Here is a 20,827-nt window from a genome sequence, read left to right on the forward strand (position 1 = left end):
TTGGTCTAAACTCCTGACCTCAGGTGATCCACCCGCCTTGACCTCCCAAAGTGCTGGGATTACAGGAGTGACCACCGTGCCCCACCTGCTCTTAATTTATTTAGGTAGGAAGCACAGTTCAGTCTGTGGAATTGGGCTAAATGTGGCTTTTAATGGATTATACAGACCACAAGGCTAGTATGCAGGAAATTCTCAAGCCTTACCTCTGTCAGAACTTTCAGATGAGTTAAAAATACGTTTTAGATTATAACTCTTAACAATGACCTAAAATACGCTACTCTTAGAAAAAGGATCCCTGCATCTAATTAGAAGAACAGGGTTCCCTCCTGCATGAGGACCAGGGGTCAGAAGAGAGCACAGAATAAGGGGTCCTGTGTTTAAGCTGCTGGGGGAGGCGAGAGGGGGCTGGGCAGCCCTCCTAGCCACTGCCGGGAAAGAACTTTCCAGAGCTAGAGCCACACACCCACCCACTCCCGCAGCTCACACTAATTCCATATTTCAGAACAAGCTCTAGAGTATATTTTATCCAGAGAAAAAAGCGTATCTTTGAACTCTTTTACTAGACAATGAACTATATTTTTCACCCTGGGGGTGGGGCTGGGGGAGCCTGCCTTCCTTAAAAAAGAAAGGCAAAAAAGAAAAACAAACAAAAGCAAAATAAATCTTTTCAAACCCATAAAGAAAAAGTTTTTCTGATAAATAGCACAAATAGTCAGTGAACAGTGAACCAGCATGGGGTGTGTCTGTGATGGGTGAAGAAAGGTCGCACATTGTGGGGTTAAGGGCTGGGTTCTGGGCTGGTGATCTCCGGCCAGTCAGGATGTCCTGGGGCCTGCCTGCTTTCCTCCTTCCTTAAATAAACATAGCAATGACCTCACAAGGCTGCTCTTGGGCTTAGGCAAGCCGAGGTGAGAGGTGTGTGGGCAGCCTGCAGTGCTCAGGAAGCAATGGCGGTCATTGTCAAAGCCATTAACCTGGGTTTGCTGCAAGCAACCTACCCAGGCCACTCAAGGCGCCACCTGATGCGGAGCCTTTTCCTTGCTCTCCTCCAGCCTCCCTGTCCCCTCCTGCACTGCTCTGGGGGCCATCATCTCCCTAAACCTTCACTCTCTCCACAGTGCTTATCCTCTGCTTAATGCGCCAGAAGAAAGGGAGTCAAAACTTGCACCATCTGTAAAGATCTGCCAGGGTCACTCCCAAAGCTGCTCAGTCACAAAGGCCCCCCAGAGTCCTCAAGGGCTCACTAGCCTCTTGCAATTCCTGATTGACTAAGCTGAGAACACTGCCACCTTTTACAAGGCACGATCACGCCAGCATGCAGAGAACAGCCCTCTAGAGCCAGCTGAGAGGCAGGGTCCAGGCCCGGGCGCTGTGTCTTTCTGGCTGTATGAACAGTGGCAAGTTACTCAATTTGCCTTGTTTTTTTTTTTTTTTTTTTTTTTTGAGACGGCGTCTTGCTCTGTTGCCCAGGCATTACAGGTGTACACCACCACGCCTGGCTAATTTTTATATTTTCAGTAGAGATGGGGTTTCACCGTGTTGGCCAGACTGGTCTTTAACTCCTGACCTCAAGTGATCTGCCTGCCTCGGCCTCCCAAAGTGCTGGGATTACAGGTGTGAGCCACCACACCTGGACTTTTTTGTTTTTTTTTAAGACGGAGTCTCACTCTGTGGCCAAAGCTAGAATGCAGTGGTATGATCTCCGCTCACTGCAACCTCTGCCACCTGGGTTCAAACGATTCTCCTGCCTCAGCCTCCTGAGAAGAGTAGCTGGGATTACAGGTGCCCGCCACCACACCTGGGTAATTTTTTGTATTCTTTAGTAGAGACGGTGTTTCGCCATGTTGGTTAGACTGGTTTTGAACTCCTGAACTCAGGTGATCTGCCCGCCTCAGTCTCCCAAAGTGTTGGGATTACAGGCATGAGCCACCACGCCCAGCCAAGTTACTTAATTTCTTTGAGCTTATTTCTGTATAGTCACGCACTACACAGTGACATTTGGTCAACAACAGACCGTAAGTTCAACTATGGTATCATGGTCCCATAAGATGATAATACTGTATTTTTGCTGTAACCTTTTCTATTATATGTTTTGGTATGTGTAGACACACAAATACTTACCACTGTGTCACAGGGGCCTATGCTATTCAGTACAGTAACATGCTGTACAGTTGTGTGGCCTGGGAACAACAGGCTGCACTGCAGAGCCTCGGTGTGCAGCAGGCTGTTCCATCTGGGTTTGTTTAAGTGTACTCTATGACTTTCACACAATGATGAAATCGCTAAGGATGCATTTCTCACAACCTGTCCCTGTCATTAAGCAACATGACTGTAATACCCATGTACACAACACCCAGGTTTATCAAATATACAACCTAGAGAGAATTGGAGTCCCCAAGGGAGCCCTCCCCAATTCTCCCTCCATCTCGTTCAGGAGGCGACTGAGTCCTTAAAGCTTGCAATATATGTATGTCTGTTTCCAACAGTGATGTACTAGATTGTTTAGTGTTAAAGATTTTACGTGGGCCAGATGCGGTGGCTCAGGCCTGTAATTCCTGCACTTTGGGAGGCTGAGGCGGGCGGACCACCTGAGGTCAGGAGTTTGAGACCAGCCTGGCCAACATGGTGAAACCCCATCTCTACTAAAAATACAAAAATTAGCCAGGTGTGGTGACAGACACCTGTAATCCCAGCTACTAGGGAGGCTGAGGCAGAAGAACTGCTTGAACCCGGGAGATGGAGGTTGCGGTGGGCTGAGATCATACCACTGCACTCTAGCCTGGGCAACGAGAGCAAAACTCTGTCTCAAAAAATAAAAAAAGTAAATAAAAGATTTTACATTAATTGGATCTTAAATATATCATTAAGCTTGTTTATTTTCATTTGATGTTTCTTTATTTTTTTGTTTGTTTGTTTTAAAGACAGGGTCTCACTGTCACCCAGGCTGGAGTGTAGTGGCAATCATAGCTCATGGCAGCCTCGAGCTCCTGGGCTCAAATGGTCCTCCTGCCTCAGCATCCTAAGTAGCTAGGACCACAGGCATGCGCCACCATGCCTGGCTAATTTTTTTTTTATTAAAAAATGTTTTTGTATAGATGGGGCCTCACCATGTTGGTTAGGCTGGTCTCGAACTCCTGACCTCAAGTGATCCACCTGCCTCAGCCTTCCAAAGTGCAGGAAGGGGATTATAGGCGTGAGCCACCACGCCTGGCATAGTCTGTTCTTTTAAATTGCTATGAAGTATGCCACTGTATAAATGCATCCCAATTTATCTGTTTCCCTTTGACGCACGTCCAGCTTGTTTCCCATCCTTCCCTCTTACCAACAGTGCCTCCATGCAGACCCTTGCACACGTCTCCTCTTAAAAATGTCTAGCTGTCCCCCGTGGGCTTGCTGGGGTTAGGGTCTGTGTACTTTAGCTGCTCCCCGTGACTGAATCTCAAGCATTGTTTGATGCATGCATGGTTTTCACAAGAGGTTGCACCGTGAGCCGTGACACGTGCCTTCCAGGGCCCAGTGGCACTGGAGGTGATGCCTTACCACCTCTGAAGGTTTCCTTGCAAAAAAGTGTGACTTATTTTCCAGCTAAAAAGAACAGCTTTCTTTAGGAAGAAACATTTCTAAATAAAACTTTCTAGGAAACAGCACACTTACCCGTGATGACCGAGCCATCTGAGCCAGGACAGCTTCCTAAATACTGGTATTCTGTAAAACCGAAGCTTCCAGAACTATCTTCGCCGATGGATTGCGAAATCTCTTGGATGTTTCCCATTTCTTGCAGGAATTCTTCAGATAACGGGCTCTCTAGATCGCCAGCCTCGAGTGGGGAGAGGGGGCAGAGCGGGCTTTCTGTGTCCACCATCGTGACTGGATGGTGTTGGTTGCGCAGCCGAGCTCCAAGCTACCGGGAGGAAAGAGGAACAATTGATAAGGTTGACGTATAACAACATTCACTTGTTTGTTTGATTGATTGATTGATTGATTGATTGTTTGGCGGAGTCTCGCTCTGTCGCCCAGGCTGGAGTGCAGTGGTGCAATCTCGGCTCACTGCAAGCTCCACCTCCTGGGTTCATGCCATTCTCCTGCCTCAGCCTCCTGAGTGGCTGGGACTACAGGAGCCCGCCAGCACGCCTGGCTAATTTTTTTGTATTATTAGTAGAGATGGGCTTTCACCACATTGGCCAGGCTGGTCTCGAACTTCTGACGTCAGGTGATCCGCCTGCCTTGGCCTTCTAAAGTGCTTTGATTAGAGGTGTGAGCCACTGCGCCTGGCCACTTGCTTGTTTTGAAATGCAACGTCATTTATCATCGAAGATACGCCTGAATTCATCATCTAAACAGGAACAGTGCTGAGCCTCTCCTCTGGGCTTGGCTATTGATCAGCACGCTGTGAAAGTGAAAACCTTTAAACAAAATGTTGTAGGAGCCGCAGACCGAGGGCCAGGACTCACTCAGCCATCACTGACTCAGCAGCTGTGCGGAGCTCCATACAATGTGTTTGAGGTGCTGGGGACACAGCGGAGACACAGATCCCTGGGCTGGGCACAGTGGCTCGCGCCTGTAATCCCAGCACTTTGGAAGGCCAAGGCGGGTGGATCACTTGAGGTCAGGAGTTTGAGACCAGCCTGGCCAACATGGCGAAAGCCCGTCTCTACTAAAAATACAAAAATTAGCTGGGTGTGGTGGCAGGCGCCTGTAATTCCAGCTACTCAGGAGGCTGAGGCAGGAGAATCGCTTGAACCTGGGAGGTGGAGGTTGCAGTGAGCCAAGATCGTGCCATCACACTCTAGCCTGGACAACAGAGTGAGACTGTGTCTCAAAAACAAACAAACCAATAAACAAAACAAAACAAAAAAAAACAGGGCCGGGTGCGGTGGCTCATGCCTGTAATCCCAGCACTTTGGGAGGCCGAGGCAGGCGGATCACGAGGTCAGGAGTTGGAGAGCAGCCTGACCAACACAATGAAACCCCATCTCTACTAAAAATACAAAAATTAGCCCGACTTGGTGGCGGGTGCCTGTAATTCCAGCTACTCAGGAGGCTGAGGCAGGAGAATCCCTTGAACATGGGAGGTGGAGGTTGCGGTGAGCTGAGATTGCACCACTGCACTCCAGCCTGGGCGACAGAGTGAGACTCCACCTCAAAACGACGACGACAACAACAAACAAAAACCAGATCCCTGCTCTCAGGGAGCCTCCCTTGTAACTGGGACACAGACGGTGAACAAAGAAATGAATGCACATGTGGAGTGTCCGGGGTGAGGCCAGGGAAGTTCACACTGATTAGGGGGCAGGAGATAACCTCAGGGAATGAGGGGGCAAGCTGTGTAAATGTCTTGGGGGAGAATGTTCCAGCAAAGAGAACACCAAGTGCAAAGGCTCCAGCCAGGACTGAAACATGCTGGCACACTCCAGGAACAACAGGCAGCCAGTGTGGCTCAGGCTGCCCATGGGGCGCAGGGAGCAGGGCCAAGCCGGTGGCATGTGTGCTGGGTGTGACATCCACTTGGGTGTGCTCTCCCTGTAGCCATGAAGGCAGCTCATGCAGGGGGTCCTCGATTGTGATGGTATGGTCAAGAATACTTTGTGGAGTCCAAATAAATCTAACTGGGTGAGTCTCAGACAATAGTGGGCTGTTTCAACTAGCAAAGCGAACAGCATTTCCATAGGGGTACAGTGACAAAGCAGCGGTTCTTCCCAGGTTGGTCTGTATCATGCTCTCGCTGAAACATCTTAAACCACTTCCTGGGACCTCCAGATTGAAGCTCAGTCTCCTGAGCACACTGTTCCAGCCCTTCCATATCTGTCCCTACCTGATGGTGCACTTGTCACCATTCTTCTACCTCCTGGAAACCCAGCAGCACCGAGAATTGCTTTCAGGATTTCACGTCTGCACCTTTGCCCAGGTGCCACCTGCCTGAACCGCCCTGCCCACCACTGCCTTGTAGAGGCTCTGCCTTGGGTCCACCTCCCTGAACCCAGCTGAGTCATCAATCGCCCAACGAGGCTGACTAGGTGACCTTTAGCTTCCAGAACTATCTTCCCTTCTGAAAATGGTCACATGATGCCCACAGATCACATCACGGAGAGGCTCAGGGGGCATGTGCTGCCACCAGCCACTGTCAGGGCAGCCGTCATCACATGGTGATTACGGAACGCCAGACTCTCCAGATGGAGTGAAGAATACTGTCCCAAAGACAATATTAATCCATTAAATGCATTTGCGTAAAAATACGTTCACATCTGAGGTTTGCTTAATGTAAACAACAGCTTTTAGTGCGGTGAAGAAGGGATGCTTTGGCTTCCTCTACCAATGAAAAATAGATACCTTTCATCCATTTTTGTGAAATTCACATCTTATGTTTGGAATTCTGGCAATAAATCATCAGAGTTCACAGGGAAATCATCAAATAGCACACAGGGAAAAATAACAGAGAACTGTTAACCTTTCATAGGGTTTAGAAGACTTTCTTTCTCTATAACCTATTAACTTAAATCAGGTTGTGAATCTGTACAGATTTTCTGTCGTATTTTATTCTGCATTCTGTCTGAAGGGAGATTTTTTTTTCAAATGGCAAGAAACATAATGGGGTAAGCATTACTTAAAATGTTTTTCACTATGAACAAAAAGTTCAAAAGTTGCAGTCACTAACTGACTATTAACCATGAAGTTCATTCCAATAGAAAGAAAGTAGCTGGGGCTGGGCATGGTGGCTCATGCCTGTAATCCCAGCACTTTGGAAGGCTGAGGTGGGCAGATCACTTAAGGTCAGGAGTTCGAAACCAGCCTGGCCAACATGGTGAAACCCCGTCTCTACTAAAAATACAAAAATTAGCCGGGAGTGATGGTAGGTGCCTGTAATCCCAGCTACTCAGGAGACTGAGGCAAGAGAATTGCTTGAACCCAGGAGGCGGAGGTTACAGCGAGCCAAGATTGTGCTGTCACACTCCAGGCTAGGTTAAGAACAAGACTTTGTCGAAAGAAAGAAAAGAAAAGAAAGGAAAGGAAAGGAAAGGAAAGGAAAGGAAAGGAAAGGAAAGGAAAGGAAGGAAGGAAGGAAGGAAGGAAGGAAGGAAGGAAGGAAGGAAGGAAGGAAGGAAGGAAGGAAGGAAAGAAAGAAAGAAAGAAAGAAAGAAAGAGAAAAAAGAAAAGAAAAGAAAAGAAAGAAGGAAGGAAGGAAGGAAAGAAAGAAAAGAAAGAAGGAAAAGAAAGAAGGAAAGAAGGAAGAAAGAAGAAGGAAGGAAAGGAGGAAGGGAGGAAGGAAAGAGAGAAAGAGAGAAGGAAGGAAGGGAGGGAGGGAGGGAGGGAGGGAAGGAAGGAAGGAAGGAAGGAACTGGGGCCAGGAGTGGTGGCTCGCACCTGTAATCCCAGCACTTTGGGAGGCTGAGGCGGGCGGATCACTTAAGGTCAGGAGTTCGAAACCAGCCTGGCCAACATGGTGAAACCCCATCTCTACTAAAAATACAAACAAATTAGCTGCGCTTGGTGACAGGTGCCTGTAATCCCAGCTACTCTGGAGGCTGAGGCAGGAGAATCGCTTGAACCTGGGAGGTGGAGGTTGCAATGAGCTGAGATCACACTTTTGCACTCCAGCCTGGGTGACAGAGCAAGACTCTGTCTCAAAAAAAAAAAAAAAAAAAAAGAAAGTAGCTTGGCAGAGACTGTGCGGGCTGTGGCCACCTCCCTTTTTCCCCCATCGTGTTCTCAGCACTGGGGTGGAAAATGCGTGTGGCCTATCCCTTTTATCCCTGCTAATATTCTCTCTTCTGGCCAGGAGCATCAACCAATATAACAATGTTAGTTTCCTTGTCATTACATTCAGGGAGTTTCAAAGTTTCACAATTTCGTCATTTTTAGTTGCTTTTAAATAATACCTGGGATTAATTTAGAGAAACACTGGTCTTGCCATGAATGAAGAGCTAACCAAGATACAATCTCTATATAGAGTGAAGCAACTCTGGCCAGAGGGACTGGCTTTGTACAGATCATTGAACAAATTGGCCCTTCCTTGCTCCCAACAAGAGCAGATAAGGAACAGTTGCCTTTGGATGCATTCCCCAGATAGATAGCAGAGGCCAAACGGGCACCTGCCCCACCCTGCACACCCTCCCAGCATGCTCCTCCGACACCACTGGAGCTTCTGATCAGGAGCAGAATATCCCGGGGAAGTCCCCACCCCTTCCTATTACCCACATGACAGGCCACTGCCCAGCTCATCTACAAGAGTGAACCAGGCTGGCCAGTTCCTGTGTCCTGTGCCCCAAATGCTCAAGGGGAGGCGGGGGCGGGGGATCAAGACATAACCAACCATCTCTTTTCTCAACAACTGCAAACCCTGGTCCAGGAGGCAAGACAATGCAAACAGCACTGAATTAGATCTTCAGTTTCATAGCACAGATAGAGTCTCACATAAGCTGAGGGGTGAGGGACAGGTGGAGTGGATAGGGTGTTGGGAAAAGGTAGGGCTTCTCTTCTCGTCCCAGCAATGATGGAAGGTTCTGCCTGATCCTCTCATGCCTTCCCTACCTGAGACCTTTTACATTTCTAAATTCATAATTTTCTTTCCCTTACAATTTATTTTATTTTATTTTATTTTATTTTTTTTAGTAGAGACAGGGTTTCACCATGTTAGCCAGGATGGTCTTGATCTCCTGACCTCGTGATCCGCCCGTCTCGGCCTCCCAAAGTGCTGGGATTACAGGCTTGAGCCACCGCGCCCGGCCTACAATTTATTTTTTATTTTAAAAACTATTTAAAATATTTGTGGTACATACTAGGTGTATATATGTATGGGGTACATGAGATGTTTTAGTATAGGCATGTAATGTGAACTAAGCACGTCATGGGGAATGGGGTAGCCGTGCCCTCAGGCATTGATCCTTTCAGTTACAAACAATCCAATTATACTTTTTATTTAAAAATATACAATTAAGTTATTATTGACTATAGTCACCCTATTATGCTATCAAATAGTGGCCAGGCACAGTGGCTCATGCCTGTAATCTGAACACTTTGGGAGGCCAAGGCAGGTGGATCACTTGAGGTCAGGAGTTCGAGACCAGTCTGGTCAACATCGAAACCCAGTCTCTACTAAAAATACAAACATTAGCCGGGTATGGTGGCGCGTGCCTATAATCCCAGCTATTCGAGAGGCTGAGGCAGGAGAATCACTTGAACCCAGGAGGCGGAGGTTGCAGTGAACCGAGATCATGCCACTGTGCTCCAACCTGGGCGACAGAGTGAGACTCTCTCTCAAAACAACAACAACAACTACAAAAACCTAGTGGGGCTTATTCATTCTTTCTAGTTTTTCATACCTATTACCTATTTTTCATACCATCTTCACTGCCCCCTAACCCCTCACCACCCTTTCCAGCCCCTGGTAACCAACCTTCTACTCTCTCTGAGTTCAACCGATTTGATTTTTAGAGCCCACAAATAAGTGAGAACATGTGAAGTTTGTCTTTCTGTGCCTGGCTTATTTCACTTAACATAATGATCTCCAGTTCCACCCATATTGTTGTAAATGACAGGATCTCATTCGTTTTTACGGCTGAATAGTACCACATTGTGTATATATATCACATTTTCTTTATCTATTTGTCTGGTGATGGACACTTAGGTTGCTTCCAAATCTTAGCTATTGTAAACAGTGTTGCAACAAACATAGGAGTGCAGATATCTTCTTGATATTTCCCTTCCAATTTAAATGTTAGAGCTGCATCTTGTATATATCATAAGCTCCAACTACTTAGATTCTATTTTTAGGTCTTACTAACTAAACATTTATCAATCAAAATATTCCTTTGAGAACTATGAAACAGAGTATATGAAAATTGTAGAACATTTAAAAATAGACAAATACAAGAAGAAGTAGACATCAAATTATATCACTGTTTTATGTCACCTGAGCACAGGACAGGTGCAAACACTGGAAGGATTCTAACAGTAACTCATAACTAACACCAAGGTATTTTCTGTATCACCAGCTCTTAGATGCATGACTGTTTGGAAGATTAGGCTAAAATGAGTTATAAATGGGAGAAGAAGCTCCTCTTTCATGAAACCCTTTCACCTCTAGCTTCCCACAGCATCTTGGGCCCAATTCTGGTGTAGTCCTGATTATCTGTGCTGTTGAAACTTTTTACATGCCTGTCTCTCCTACTAGACTGTACGCTTTGTGAGGCAAGGGAATGTATTTGCCTAATCTTTGCATCCATACTTCTAGCACAATCCCTGCTATGTAGCAGGTGTTCAATATCTATTTCTCTCTTTTTTTTGCTTTTGAGATGGAGTCTCGTTCTGTTGCCAGGCTGGAGTGCAGTGGCATGATCTCGGCTCACTCGGGTTCAAGTGATTCTGTTGCCATTTCATGGGTACAAGTGATTCTGCTGCCTCAGCCTCCTGAGTAGCTGGGACTACTGGCGCGTGCCACCACACCCGGCTAATTTTTTTTTTTTTTTGAGACGGGGTCTCACTCTGTCGCCCAGGCTGGAGTGCAGTGGCACGATCTTGGCTCACTGCAAGCTCTGCCTTTCCAGTTCACACCATTCTTCTGCCTCAGCCTCCTGAGTAGCTGGGACTACAGGCGTCCACCACCATGCCCAGCTAATTTTTTCTATTTTTTAGTAGAGATGGGGTTTCACCGTGTTAGCCAGGATGGTCTCAATCTCCTGATCTCATGATCCACTCGCCTTGGCCTCCCAAAGTGCTGGGATTACAGACGTGAGCCACCGTGCCCGGCCAATTTTTGTATTTTTAGTAGAGACAAGGTTTCACCGTGTTGGCCAGGATGGTCTCGATCTCTTGACTTCATGATCTGCCCGCCTCAGCCTCCCAAAGTGCTGGGTTTACAGGCTTGAGCCACCGCACCCGGCCTCAATATCTATTTCTAACGATCGGCACAGAAGGAGCTCTCGGGAATTACTTACTCCAGGAGTAACCTGGTGACAGTCCGTGAGAATTCACCTCGGCTCTGTCTCCGCAGCCACAGCCTTGTCACCCAGAGGGCAAAGCGGCACACACAGTGTGTCCAAAGACTACAAAAATGTAATGGATATCTAGAAGAGAAGTCAAAGGGATTCTGCATGGGAAAGGTGATCCAATTTGCAGAGTGAATTATAATCATCATAGGGACAGGAAAACACAGCCAGCAAAAGGGGAAAAAAAAAAACCCTCTGAATACAATAGGGAGGAACAGATTATCAGTTTTACTCCCTTCCTCAGGAGCAACAGTTGCAGAGCTTGGGAAGTGTCCTGTGCTAAAAGGAAGTGGTTCGTATTAAGAGTAATGTAGTTTTGCCACTTGCTTGGAATAAAAGAAGCCTGAAGGGACCCCTCCGCTGTGGGCTCCCGGAGGGCAGCTGCTGTGTCTCACCCACGTGTGCACCCCTCTATTGGACATGGAGGTTCTTGGATCCAGAAGGTCCTTTGGAAATATTTTCTTGTTGTTGTTGTTTTTTAGATGCAGTCTCACTCTGTCACCCAGGCTGGAGTGCAGTGGCACGATCTCGGCTCACTGAAACCTCACGCCTCCCGGGTTCAAGTGATTCTCCTGCCTCAGCGTCCTGAGTAGCTAGACTACAGGCACACACCACCATGTCCGGCTAATTTTTTGTATTTTTAGTAGAGATGTGGTTTGGCCATGTTTGGCCAGGCTGGTTTTGAACTCCTGACCTCAGGTGATCTGCCCACCTCAGCCTCCCAAAGTGCTGGGATTACAGGCATGAGCCACCATGCCCGGCCCCCTTTGTAAATATTTTCTGAAATAACGTATTAAATAGCAGGTAGTTGAATACTGTCCCAACTATCAAAACATCTTTATATTCTATGTGATCAGACACTCAAGACAACCAACAAATGGAATTGAGCTTGAATTTTCACACTCATAACTTTTTTATTTTTGAGACAGTCTCTCTCTGTCATTCAGGCTGGAGTGCAATGGCAAGATCATGGCTCACTGCAGCCTTGATCTCCCAGGCTCAGGTGATCCTCTCACCTCAGGCTCCCAAGTGGCTTGGACTACAGGCGCTAACACCACCTCCAGCTAATTTTTGTATTTTTTGTAGAGATAGGTTTCGCTATGTTGCCCAGCCTGGTCTCGAAATCCTGGGCTCAAGTGATCCACCTGGCTTGGCCTCTAAGTGTTGGGATTACTGGTGTGAGCCATCATACCCAGCCTGGAACTTATATTTGACACAAAAGCCTCCAGAACAATAGTTACAAACATTAGACTTTCGCTTTTTTGACTGCTTATGCCTCTGTACTACTCACTCTAATTTACTGTATTGTAACCACTTAATATGCTTAATAATGCCACACTACAGAAATCTATTTACATCTTCCTTTGCTAAATGAGGTCTGATCCAACTTCATGGAGCACTTTCAGGGCAAAGGATGGAAGTCTTCTCAAAGGAGTAGCGTTGCTGTGGCAGGTGACTATCAGACAACAGATTTTTCTCTTTCCCACCAATTCTAAGTCATCACCTTGTCTTTATAGTTTTTGAATATCATATTTAACATCTAGGAGTCTTTTAGCTAAATTTGTTGGGCTAAGATTTAAAATAACATTTCAGAATAAACAAACACAGAAGCTAGAAAGCCCTCTGTACGTTCACCTAGCATCGGTTCACAGAAATAGATTAACACGGCCAGGTGCCATGGCTCTGCCTGTAATCCCAGCACTTTGGGAGGCCAAGCGGGCGGATCACAAGGTCAAGGGATTGAGACCATCCTGGCCAACATGGTGAAACCCCATCTCTATTAAAAATACAAAAATTAGCTGGGTGTGGTGGCACGTGCCTGTAGTACTTAGCTACTTGGGAGGCTGAGGCAGGAGAATCGCTTGAACCCGGGAGGCAGAGGTTGCAGTGAGCTGAGATTGTGCCACTACACTCCAGCCTGGTGACAGAGCAAAACTCTGTCTCAAAAAAAAAAAAAAAAGAAAAAGAAAGAAAGAAATAGATTAATTATTATCAGTGCCCAGTGATTAACACGTTAACAAAGTCAGTATAGAAAATGCCTACGGAAACACATTTAAAACAGAAGGAAAAGGCCCAGACTATAACGGTGGTAAAGACATTCTATCTTAATGAATTTAAATCAAATGCATCATAAAGAGTTTGCATATCACCTACATTTAACTAGACACATCTAGATATTGCCCAACAATACCTAAAGCATTAAACTTAAAATTTTGTAATCAAAGGAATTTGGCACGTAAAAAAGAGTGACAAGCCCAACATGGCACAAGAGCTGTGAGCTCCTCCACCTTTATCTTCAAAGGTGCAAAAAGAATATTCCCAGTCATTTCCAAGAAAACTCCCTACAGACTTTACACGAAGTTCACACTACATGACTTCCATTTAAAACCCAGCACTTCATTATAATTTTCAGAAAGTTTGTAGTTGTTTTAAAATATCTTACCTTTGTGGATGGTGATATCAAAATAAGAGAAGAAAAGCTGCAAGTTTGGACACATTTTGTGTCTGTTGCAATCAAATTTGAGTAAGCCGAGAGGCCTGCCACAAGAATAAAAAGTCAACTAAAATGAAATTCGTATTCACCACTCAAGAGCGCTAACCTGATACAGGATGGGACACACAGCAAGGCAGGTAAGGTTGAAACATTTAGCAGCCAGATGACGAGGAAGCAGCCCGGACGCAGTGGCCTGTCCAGTTACAAAACTGAAGTGACACACAACTAACGATGACATTTCAGAACAAGGAAGGCCTAATGGGTTTTAGCAGAAATATATCAGATACATGGCAGGCCAACTTTATAGGGTTGAGGCTTGAACTTCATGCAACACATGAGCACGCACCTGAGCTAACGACTGTGCTTAACACTGGAGACCACAGACAGGCAATCTTAGCTTTGAGGGATGCAAGCCCCAGTGCATGGGGACAGGGGGGTGTGGCACTGGCACAGGAAAGAAAACAAGGAGAAATAATATTATTGAACATCGCACTTGGGCCAGGCCCTCAATGGCAGCTGCATGTATTTTTTTTTCTTTAATCTATCCATGCCAGGGCAGGGTAGGTATTATTGGTCCCATTTATAGAGAAGAAAAATGCAGAGGTTGACAGAGGTGAGTAACTTGCCCAACTAGTAGGTGAGAGGTACAAATAAGCAAATGGTTGCAAAGGCAGCGTGATGAGGGCTGTTACTAGGGGAATCCTGGAGGGCCAGGGAGCCTACATACAGGAAGGGACACCCAAGATGAATCCTAAAGGCTGACTAGATATTCCATAGGAAAACCCAACAGAAAGGAGAGAAACGACCATTTCAAGGAAAAGGGAACAGCACATCTGCATATATGACCCCAAACATCATTGAATAAGTGGTTGAAAATGGCTGGACAACTGGCTCCAAGAGTTATATCAGTTACATGTTACTGTGTAACAAACTCTGAAACTTAATGGCTTATAACTACAACCATTTTATTTGTTCACAATTCTGTGGGTCAGCAAATTCGGCTGAGCTCAGCCAGGCGGCTCTTCTGCTGGTCTGACCTGGGATAATTCACATAGCTGTGGTCATTTGGTGGCTCAGCTATGGCTGGATGGCCTCAGCCATATGCCTGGTGGCTGGTGCCAGGCTGCTGGTTAGGCACTTCTCACCATGAAGTCTTTCATTCTCACAGAGGCCACCTCAGGCTTCTCAGATGGTGGCAGCATTCCAAGAGGGTGAATGTGGAATCTGCAAGGTCTCTTAAGGTAGACCTCATTTGTAAGTTAGGCAGTGTCCTTTCTGTTACATTCTCTGAGTCAAAGCAAGTCACAAGGCAAGCCCAGATCCAAGGGGTGGGGAAACAAACTCTACCTCTTGATGGGAAGAGCCTCAAAGAACTTGTGATCATTTTTGATCCACCTCAAGGGAGAAGTGGCAAGAGGTGAGTCTGCAGAGGTAGGAGAGGCCAGCAGTGCCAATCATGGTGCGCTGTTAATCCCCATGTTTAGGAGTTTCAATTTCATCCTAAAACAATGAGGAGCCACGGAAAACTATTGAGGGGAAGTGTGACGTGATCAGATTTGCATCAGGATTGTCTGGATGGCAAGGAGGAATCCAGACTCAAAGGGAACAAGATTAGAAGCAGCAAAACTCCTTACGGGGCTGTTGTAACTGTCCCAATAAGAGATGATGACAGCCCTGGGGACTGACACAAGAGGCAGGAGGACTGCGAGATGAAGAGCTGACCCTGACAACTGGCAGCTGCCTGGACCAGGGACCTGGGACAGAGTCTAGGATGAATGTATGCTCTGGCTTGGGTCACTGGGCAGAGGAGGTGGTACCTACGAAATTCGGAATATAAAGAGAAGGAGGGCAGGTTTTGAGCTTGGAGAGAAGGGATTACAGGCATGAGCCACTGCACCTGGCCATGAGTTCAGCTTTAAACAGGTGTTTAAGGTACCTAAGGCTTGGCCTCTGTAAGCCGGGTCTTTTCTTCTGAGAAGCAATGATGATGCTCACAGTGTTCACCTCATAGGAGTTCTTAGCAGCAGCAGAAGCAGCAGTGCCTAGAGAGGCTGCAAGGCCAACCTCGGGGGAAGGCAGTGCTATGACCTTGAAAACTCCAGCATATACAGTAGATATCCCTTATCCATGATTTCACTTTCCTTGGTTTTAGTTACCCCCAGTACAGTACAATAAGATATTCTGAGAGAGAGAGAGGAAGACACCCTTTTGTTACAGTGTATGTTATAATTGTTCTATTTTATTATCATTGTTGTTAGTCTCCTACTGTGCCTAATTTATAGATTAACTTTATCATAGGTATGCATATATAGGGAAAAACATAGCATATATAGGGTTTGATACTATCTGAGGCTTCAGGTATCCACTGTGGGGACTTGGAATGTATCCTCCTTGGATAAGGGGGAAAGCACTGTACATTTCTTTGAACCTCAGTTTCTTTCTTTTTTCTTTTTTTTTCTTTCTTTCTTTTTTTTTTTTTTTTTTTTTTTGAGACAGAGTCTTGCTCTCTCGCCTACCCTGGAGTGCAGTGGCGTGATCTCGGCTCACTGAAACCTCCACCTCCTGGGTTCAGGCGTGAGCCACTACACCCGGCTGAACCTCAGTTTCAATAACTGTAAACTAAGGTTAATGACAGCTACATGGCCAGGTGGTTCGAGATGTCTATAGAGTAATGGGCACATGGTGCTGCTCCTTCCTCCCTCCTTGCTCTCCCAGCCCCCAGCCCACGCCTTCATCCTTGAATCACACTCTTCTCCCTGTCCAGCTGGTCTTCTTAAACTATAACATCTACAAAGGCAGGACCACACCTTATTCAAGTGTGTTACACAAATACACCCTTGAATAAATTGAGCTGAACCAGAAAGCGCAGAGGAAGGGGAAAATTAGACTTATGTGAGACCTCACAAGTAATCAAGACAATGTCTGGGACACGTCAAGGACTTCGTATTACTTAAAACAAAATGATGCAATGTGCTGCAAATTATTCAAGGTTGGTCGATGGCATCCGGTCTACGAATGTAAGTCTACACTGTCAATCCTGTGGTATCTAAATTCTCAACAAATATGCCACATTGGTTTTAAAGGAAAGAGAAAAGGCCCTTTCCCTTTAACTTCTAGGGACCAACTCAAGGAAGTCAAAATTTCCTCAAGACCAAGAGGAACCAACCAAGTAGAAAGATAATCCCTTCTGCAATAGTCCTATATGCTGAAGGTTAGTTTTGTTTTATGGTTTCAGGAATAAGAGATGGAGATAGATAGATAGATAGATAGATAGGTAGATATACTTTTTTTTTTTTTTTTTTTTTTTTTGTGAGATGGAGACACACTTTGTTGCCCAGGCTGTAGTGTAGTGGCATGATCTCAGCTTACTGCAACCTCTGCCTCCTGGGTTCAAGTGATTCTCCTGCCTCAGCCTCCCAAGTAGCTGGCATTACAGGCAGCCACCACCATACCTGGCTGATTTTTGTATTTTTAGTAGAGACGGGGTTTTACCATGTTGGTTAGGCTGGTCTTGAACTGCTGACCTCAGGTGATCCACCCGCCTCAGCCTCCCAAAGTGCCGGAATTACAGATGTGAGCCACCGCGCCTGGCCAGAGATGGTATATTTTTAAACCTCTCTCCTTGAGCTTTCTTGTTCAGTTTTTAGATTAAGCCAACAGTATCGTCTTTTGCCAGAGCAGACAAGTTCTGAACGTACTTCGGCTTCTTCAAAGTCTGGTGAAAAGCAGCAACAAAAGAGGGGAACAGGGTCAACCACAGAGTTTTAAAATGAGGGCACTCCAAGTTCAAATGGTCCTCACTCTAGAAAGTTACGAGAAATGGGAGACATTAGCACGCTCTGATGAGAGTCATGTACTCATGACTCATGTACTCATGACTCATGTACTCATACTGCACTCATGAAAAAGGAACAGTATGCTATCAAAAGAGACATTCAGAGAACAAGAACTTTTCTAGGGGATTACAAAACCAATTGCAAACCTAATAGAAGGGTTGGAAGATAATGGCCCCGATCTCACAGAAAGTAGAGTGAAAACAAATGGAACATGGGAGAAGCAAGAGAAGTAAGAGAGGACCAGTCCAGGAGGCAAACTCATCCAAGTAACAAGAGCTCCAAAGAGCAGGAAGCAAGAACACGGAGCAGGGGAAACCACCAACCAATGCATTCAAGATAATTTCTCAGAAACGATGGGCATGAATTTCCAGGTTGCAAGGGCCCACCAGGGGCTCAACAGAATGAATGAATACACACACACAGATGGTCACTCACTGGGAAATTCCAGATGATGCTGGAGACAAAGAGAAGATCCTACAAGCTTTCTGAGAGGGAAAAACATGTTGCACACAAAGGATCCAATAGAAAACTTTTTTTTTTTTTTTTTTTTTTTGAGATGGAGTCTTGCTGTCACTTAGGCTGGAGTACGGTGACATAATCTCAGCTCGTTGCAACCTCCGCCTCTCAGGTTCAAGCAATTCTCATGCCTCAGCCTCCCCAGTAGCTGGGACTACAGGCATGCACCACCACACCTGGCTAATTTTTGTATTTTTTGTAGAGAAGGGGTTTCACCATATTGGCCAGGCTGGTCTCGAACTCCTGACCTCAGGTAACCCACCTGCCTCGGCCTCCCAAATTGCTGATATTACAGGTGAGAGCCACCGTGCCTAGCCGAATAGAATACTTTTGGATTTCCCAACAGCAACATGGGAAGTGAAAGACAACAGTTGGAAACCTTCTAAATGTGAGAGGAAACTGGCTTCTGACCCCATAGACCGATATTCAGAGAGGCCCTCCATCAGGTGCAAGGGTAGCAAAGCTCCTGCTTTCCCCATTAGTGTAACTAAAAGGTAACTGTGTCTCTCTCTGAGATTCCGGACTCTGTCTCCCCATGGTACTCGGTACTTCTCTCCTATTGTGGTAATTATTGGTGAACATGGTTTCTTATGATGTTTTAGTAGGTAACTCATGGCACCTTTTCTAGACATCCAACTCGCAGTGGTGTGTTACAGGTTGCTTGTATTTAATTTGCACTGCAATATTATTGGTTTATAACAAGGAAGTCATCATCAAATCATCATCAGCCATTTTTCAGATCCAACCCTGCAATAAATTAGAGATATTGATAATGATAGTGGTGCCAGCTAACACTTTTTAAGCCCTTATCATATGCCAGGAACTGTCATAAATAAGCACCTAATGCGCATTAACTCACTTCCTGGTAACAGCAACCCCATGAGGCAGGCATTACCATTATGTTTACTTTACAGATGAGAAAACTGAAGCACAGACAGGTTACCACAACATGCCCTGGGGCACAGAACCACTGGAACCAGGTTTTGACCTCAGGCAGCAAGCCTCTAGTTTCTGCTTCTAACTACCACGTTATAATCCTCTGTGTGGTTTACTGTGTGTCATCTCCCAGTGTGAACATTTCTCACATTTCTCAACTTTACATCCAACCATCAGTGATCTAGACATTTGATAATTTATTTATTTATTTATTTTTTTTTTTTTTTTTGAGACAGGGTTTCACTCTTTCACTCAGGCTGGAGGGCCGTGGTGCAATCACAGCTCAATGCAATATTGACCTCCCAGGCTCAGGTGATCCTCCCACCTCAGCCTCCTGGGTAACTGGACTACAGGCACACACTACCACGCCCAGCTAATTTTTCTATTTTTTGTATAGACAGGGTTTCACTGTGTTGCCCAGGCTGGTCTCAAACCCGTGAACTCAAGTGATCTGCCCTCCTTGGCCCCCCAAAGTGCTGGGACCACAGGCATGAACCATTGCGCCTGACAGGATAATCCAGATTCTGAATTACCCACAAGTTGTTGTTTTTCCTTCCCAGTTTATCTGTGTTGAGTAGATGCTCCTCTCAGTGAATATAACTCTCTGTTGGAGTCTTTAGTAAAGTTTAGAGATGAGGGAAAATGTAGTATTATTCTAATGTGTTTTTAAAGCAAAGACTAGAAGTTTAAACTAATGACAAATTGAAATATGAGGATTTCCTGAACTCTTGCTGCTCATGCTGCTAAACGAGTGTGTGTTCAGTGGAGAATTACCTGTCTACTCATTTAGCAGATGGAGTCATTTCTGTAAGCATCGCCGCATTGGGGCACCAGAGTCTGGATCCTCAGATGAGGATCTCAGAGCCAAGGCCCCAGTTCTAGTGCTTATTCCAAGCCAACTTTTTTTCATTTAAAAAACAGCTTTATGGGCCCAGTGCGGTGGCTCATGCCTGTAATCCCAACACTTTGGGAGGCCAAGGTGGGTGGATCACCTGAGGTCAGGAGTTCGAGACCAGCCTGGCCATCATGGCGAAATCCCATCTTTACTAAAAATACAAAAATTAGCTGGGCATGGTGGCGTATGCTTGTAGTCTCAGCTACTTGGTAGGCTGAGGCACGAGAATCACTTGAACCCAGGAGGCAGAGGTTGCAGTGAGCTGAGATTGTGCCACTGCACTCCAGCCTGGACGACAGAGCGAGACTCTGTCTCAAAAAAGAAAATAAAAATAAAACAACAAAAGAAACAGCTTTATGGACATGTAACTAGCATACAATGATCTGTACGTATTTAAAGTGTACAATTTGATTTTTTTTTGCCATATGTATAAACCTGTGAAACCACCATCATAGCCAAGACAGTACACAGACCCAGCGTCCTCAAAGTGCTCCTGTGCCCATCTAATCTCTCCCTCTTGCCCCTCCATGCCCACTGTCAGTGGTCTGCTTCCTGTCATTACAGATTAGTTTGTATATAAATAGAATAGTTTGTATATATAAATAGTTTTATATAAATAGAATCAAGCAGTATGTATTATACTTGTTTATCCTGGCTTCTTTCACTTCTCACAATTATTTCAGCATTCATCCATGTTGTTATCATTCCTTTTAATTGCAAAGTAATACTCCATTGTATAGATAACCACAGTTTGAGAATGTATTCACCTATTAATGGCATCTGAATTGTTTCCCAGTCTGGGCTATTATAAATAAAGCAGTTATAGACATTCAGGACTAGGTTCTGTATGGAATATATGCTTTCTTTTTTCTTGGCCAAATACTTAGGAGTGGGATTGCCAGATCTCACAGTAGGCGTTTGTTTAACTTTATAAGAAACTGCCTGCTGGGCATGGTGGTTCACGCCTGGAATCCCAGCACTTTGGGAGGCTGAGGTGGGCGGATCATCTGAGGTCAGGAGTTCGAGACCAGCCTGGCCAACGTGGCAAAACCCCATCTCTACTAAAAGTTAAAAAAAAAATTAGCCAGGTGTGGTGGTACACACTTGTAGTCCCAGCTACTCAGGAGGCTGAGGCAGGAGAATCACTTGATCCCGGTGAAGTAGAACA

General features: G+C 45.6%; 1 protein-coding gene across 19 annotated transcripts in view; it reads right to left on the bottom strand.

Annotated features, from left to right (window-relative positions):
• The window catches only part of PPARA (peroxisome proliferator activated receptor alpha), a 102,858-nt gene that overhangs the window by 40,583 nt on the left and 41,448 nt on the right, over positions 1 to 20,827 (bottom strand). For 6 of the 19 annotated variants that reach the window (XM_028827106.2, XM_028827107.2, XM_077948034.1 and 3 more), the window contains one exon: positions 3,655 to 3,901. In XM_028827106.2, the coding sequence (XP_028682939.1) occupies positions 3,655 to 3,862 (208 nt within the window). In that variant the 5' untranslated portion in view covers positions 3,863 to 3,901. 19 annotated transcript variants of the gene reach the window in all.

The sequence above is a fragment of the Macaca mulatta genome, chromosome 10 (genome assembly GCF_049350105.2).
Source record: "Macaca mulatta isolate MMU2019108-1 chromosome 10, T2T-MMU8v2.0, whole genome shotgun sequence".
Taxonomy (NCBI): Eukaryota; Metazoa; Chordata; class Mammalia; order Primates; family Cercopithecidae; genus Macaca; species Macaca mulatta.